The sequence below is a fragment of the Drosophila innubila genome, assembly GCF_004354385.1.
Source record: "Drosophila innubila isolate TH190305 chromosome 2R unlocalized genomic scaffold, UK_Dinn_1.0 1_C_2R, whole genome shotgun sequence".
NCBI classification, from domain to species: Eukaryota; Metazoa; Arthropoda; class Insecta; order Diptera; family Drosophilidae; genus Drosophila; species Drosophila innubila.
This window is the reverse complement of record NW_022995374.1, coordinates 17,399,978-17,402,436: the sequence shown is the minus strand read 5'-3', so window position 1 is coordinate 17,402,436 and position 2,459 is coordinate 17,399,978. Positions and strand designations below refer to the sequence as shown.

General features: G+C 43.8%; 1 protein-coding gene across 1 annotated transcript; it reads right to left on the bottom strand.

The window, feature by feature from the left end:
• Positions 1-1,179: 1,179 nt before the first annotated feature.
• Positions 1,180-2,223, bottom strand: LOC117784165 (proteasome subunit beta type-5). The gene is made up of 2 exons (XM_034621822.1): positions 2,074-2,223; positions 1,180-2,012 (listed from the first exon to the last, which is right to left on the bottom strand). Exons 1-2 carry the CDS (start codon positions 2,221-2,223, stop codon positions 1,218-1,220), a joined length of 945 nt encoding a protein of 314 aa, XP_034477713.1. The 3' UTR covers positions 1,180-1,217.
• Between the last annotated feature and the right edge of the window lie 236 nt (positions 2,224-2,459).

Sequence of the window (2,459 nt, the reverse complement as noted above, 5' to 3'; positions counted from 1 at the left end):
AAGCTAAAGGCGCACGATGTGAGGAGTTATACGAAGCTTCAGGTCAAGGCTTACGGGTTAAAGTGTTATCTGTTTAGTTAAAAAAACAGCTGATGATTGCCCAAAGCTGAAAATATTCAGTTGCTGTCAGACAATTTAGAGCAGCGCTGAAAACGAAATTTTAAATCGGAAACACTACAAACATGTGGAAATGGCTATAGTCGACATCCCGAGCATAGGATAGTACTTTAGAAAAGTACTTTAAGGAAATTACTACCTATTAAAAACTACTGCATACTTTTAGGTGATGATATCAAAATAATAACTTAATTAATAAATTTGGTTAGCTATTACTCCCATTCTACTTGTCCGTTCTTGCTGTGGCTAAGTGATATTATAGATAATATTAATAGATAACGTTAACTACCATAAAAACTGTATTATCTTAAAAACTATGGATGTGGTGGTCTTTCGTGATTTGTTTAGGCGGAAAGCGGCTTAAATTTAAAACAAACTTGATCTGCGTGAGGTCTATTGAAATCGGTGTGTTAAATTTGATTACTCTATCACTCTCTGAGTCTCTGAGATCCTTTTGTTTTTACAGACGAGCAGACGGTTTTTAAAACAAACTTGACCTACTCCAACGCATTTGCAGTCTGTGGGTGAAAGTTTGGTATCTCTACCTCTTACAGTCTCTGAGATCTAAGCGCTTGCACGGACAGACGGACAGACGGACAGACGGACGGACGGACGGACGAACGGACAGACGGACAGACGGACGGGCGGACGGACGGACAGACGGACGGACAGGCGGACGGACAGACGGACGGACAGGCGGACGGACAGACGGACAGACAGACAGACGGACGGACGCACAGACGGAAAGACAGACAGACAGACAGACAGACGGACAGACGGACATGGCTATATCGACTTGGCTGTTGATGCTGATCAAGAATATATACACTTTATGGTGTCGGAGATGCCTCCTTCTCCCTGTTACATACATTCCAACGAACACAATATACCCTTTAATTTATTTGTTAAGTAACGGGTATAAAAACACAACTACTGAAGTCATAAGTTAAAGCAATATGCACACTTATATAGTTCTATGCGTGTTGTGATGTTGTTATTTCGATTTATTAGGGTAAACGGAAAGAGCAAGGCCTTGGGAACAGTTGATTTAGAGCTTCTACACTGATCAATAGACTAGAATTAATTAATTAACGAATAGTTTAGGAAAGGGCCTTTTCCATAGTCACAGCTGCCACCTGAGCCTGCACATTATCCTGTTTCTGCTTCTGCTCGATCCAAGCCCGACTCGTGCAAGGCATATTCGCATGGCCTTCACTGTTGTTTGACTCCTTGCAAAAGATGTCGTGCAGTTCGTTACAGTCCGTGTTGCAAATGTTCTTCCAGCCCTTGTCGTTGATGTGATAAAGTCGAACAATGCCACCTGAATAGGCATCTTTGCTGGTGGCATGATAAATTGCGCGACGTGCCAAATCGTAGGCCTCCTCGTCAGTCAGATCCCATCGGTAGCCGGTGTCCAGGACGCCCAAGGCGTAGGTGGAACCGCTGCCCACTGAGAAGACACTGCCATGCGATCGCATGCCCTCGGAGTCCACGTAGATAAGCTTGCAGCCCTCGTCATCGCAGCCGGCAAGAATCATGCCCATGACAAGACCCATGCCCTTGTACTCTGCGGATATGTTGCACATTATTCTTGCCGCAGCATCCACAGATATTCTCTTCTTGTAGCGCAGCTCGTGCAGCCGACACTCGCGGGCCAGGACACGATCCCAGTAGACGCAGTCGGCAGCACCGCCGGCCAAGGTGCCGAGCATATAGCTGGTCAGCTCCACAATCTTTTTCATGCTCTGTGAGCCAATATATTGACCGGAAGTAGCCCGCGAATCGGCACACAGGATCACGCCTCCTTTATACTTGAAACCCAACGTTGTGGTGCCATGTTGGAACTCCATTTGCAGCTTAGCGTGCTCCAGAATCTTGGGCAGATTCACAGCGGGCTGCAGGCGATATTGACAATGATTGAAGGATCGTTAAAAGGTGGCTTTATTATTTATTTACATTTTCAAAAGGTGGTGCCATTAGACTGTAAGGATTTCTGAAGTTACTGGTGTCTATCTGAAGCTGTTGCAGATCCCATTCTTTTAGATGTGCATCAAAGCGCATCATACAGGGAATTTTATTAAGACCACAAACTGCCTCTAAGGCCATTAGAGAAATACTATATTTTTATTAATTTTGTAACTAATTAATTTCCTTAATGAAGTTTAAGTCAAGTTAAAATTTTTTATATAGTCTTAAGTCAGAATCTTGTGCACTAATAAGTAGTCGGATTTGTGCATCCCATTTACATCCCATGATATTCTCCACATAATGTAGCTAATTTAAAGTCTGAGCCCAAATCTCGCACTTGGCCTGGCGTCATCTTAGCCTCACTCTTATTAAAA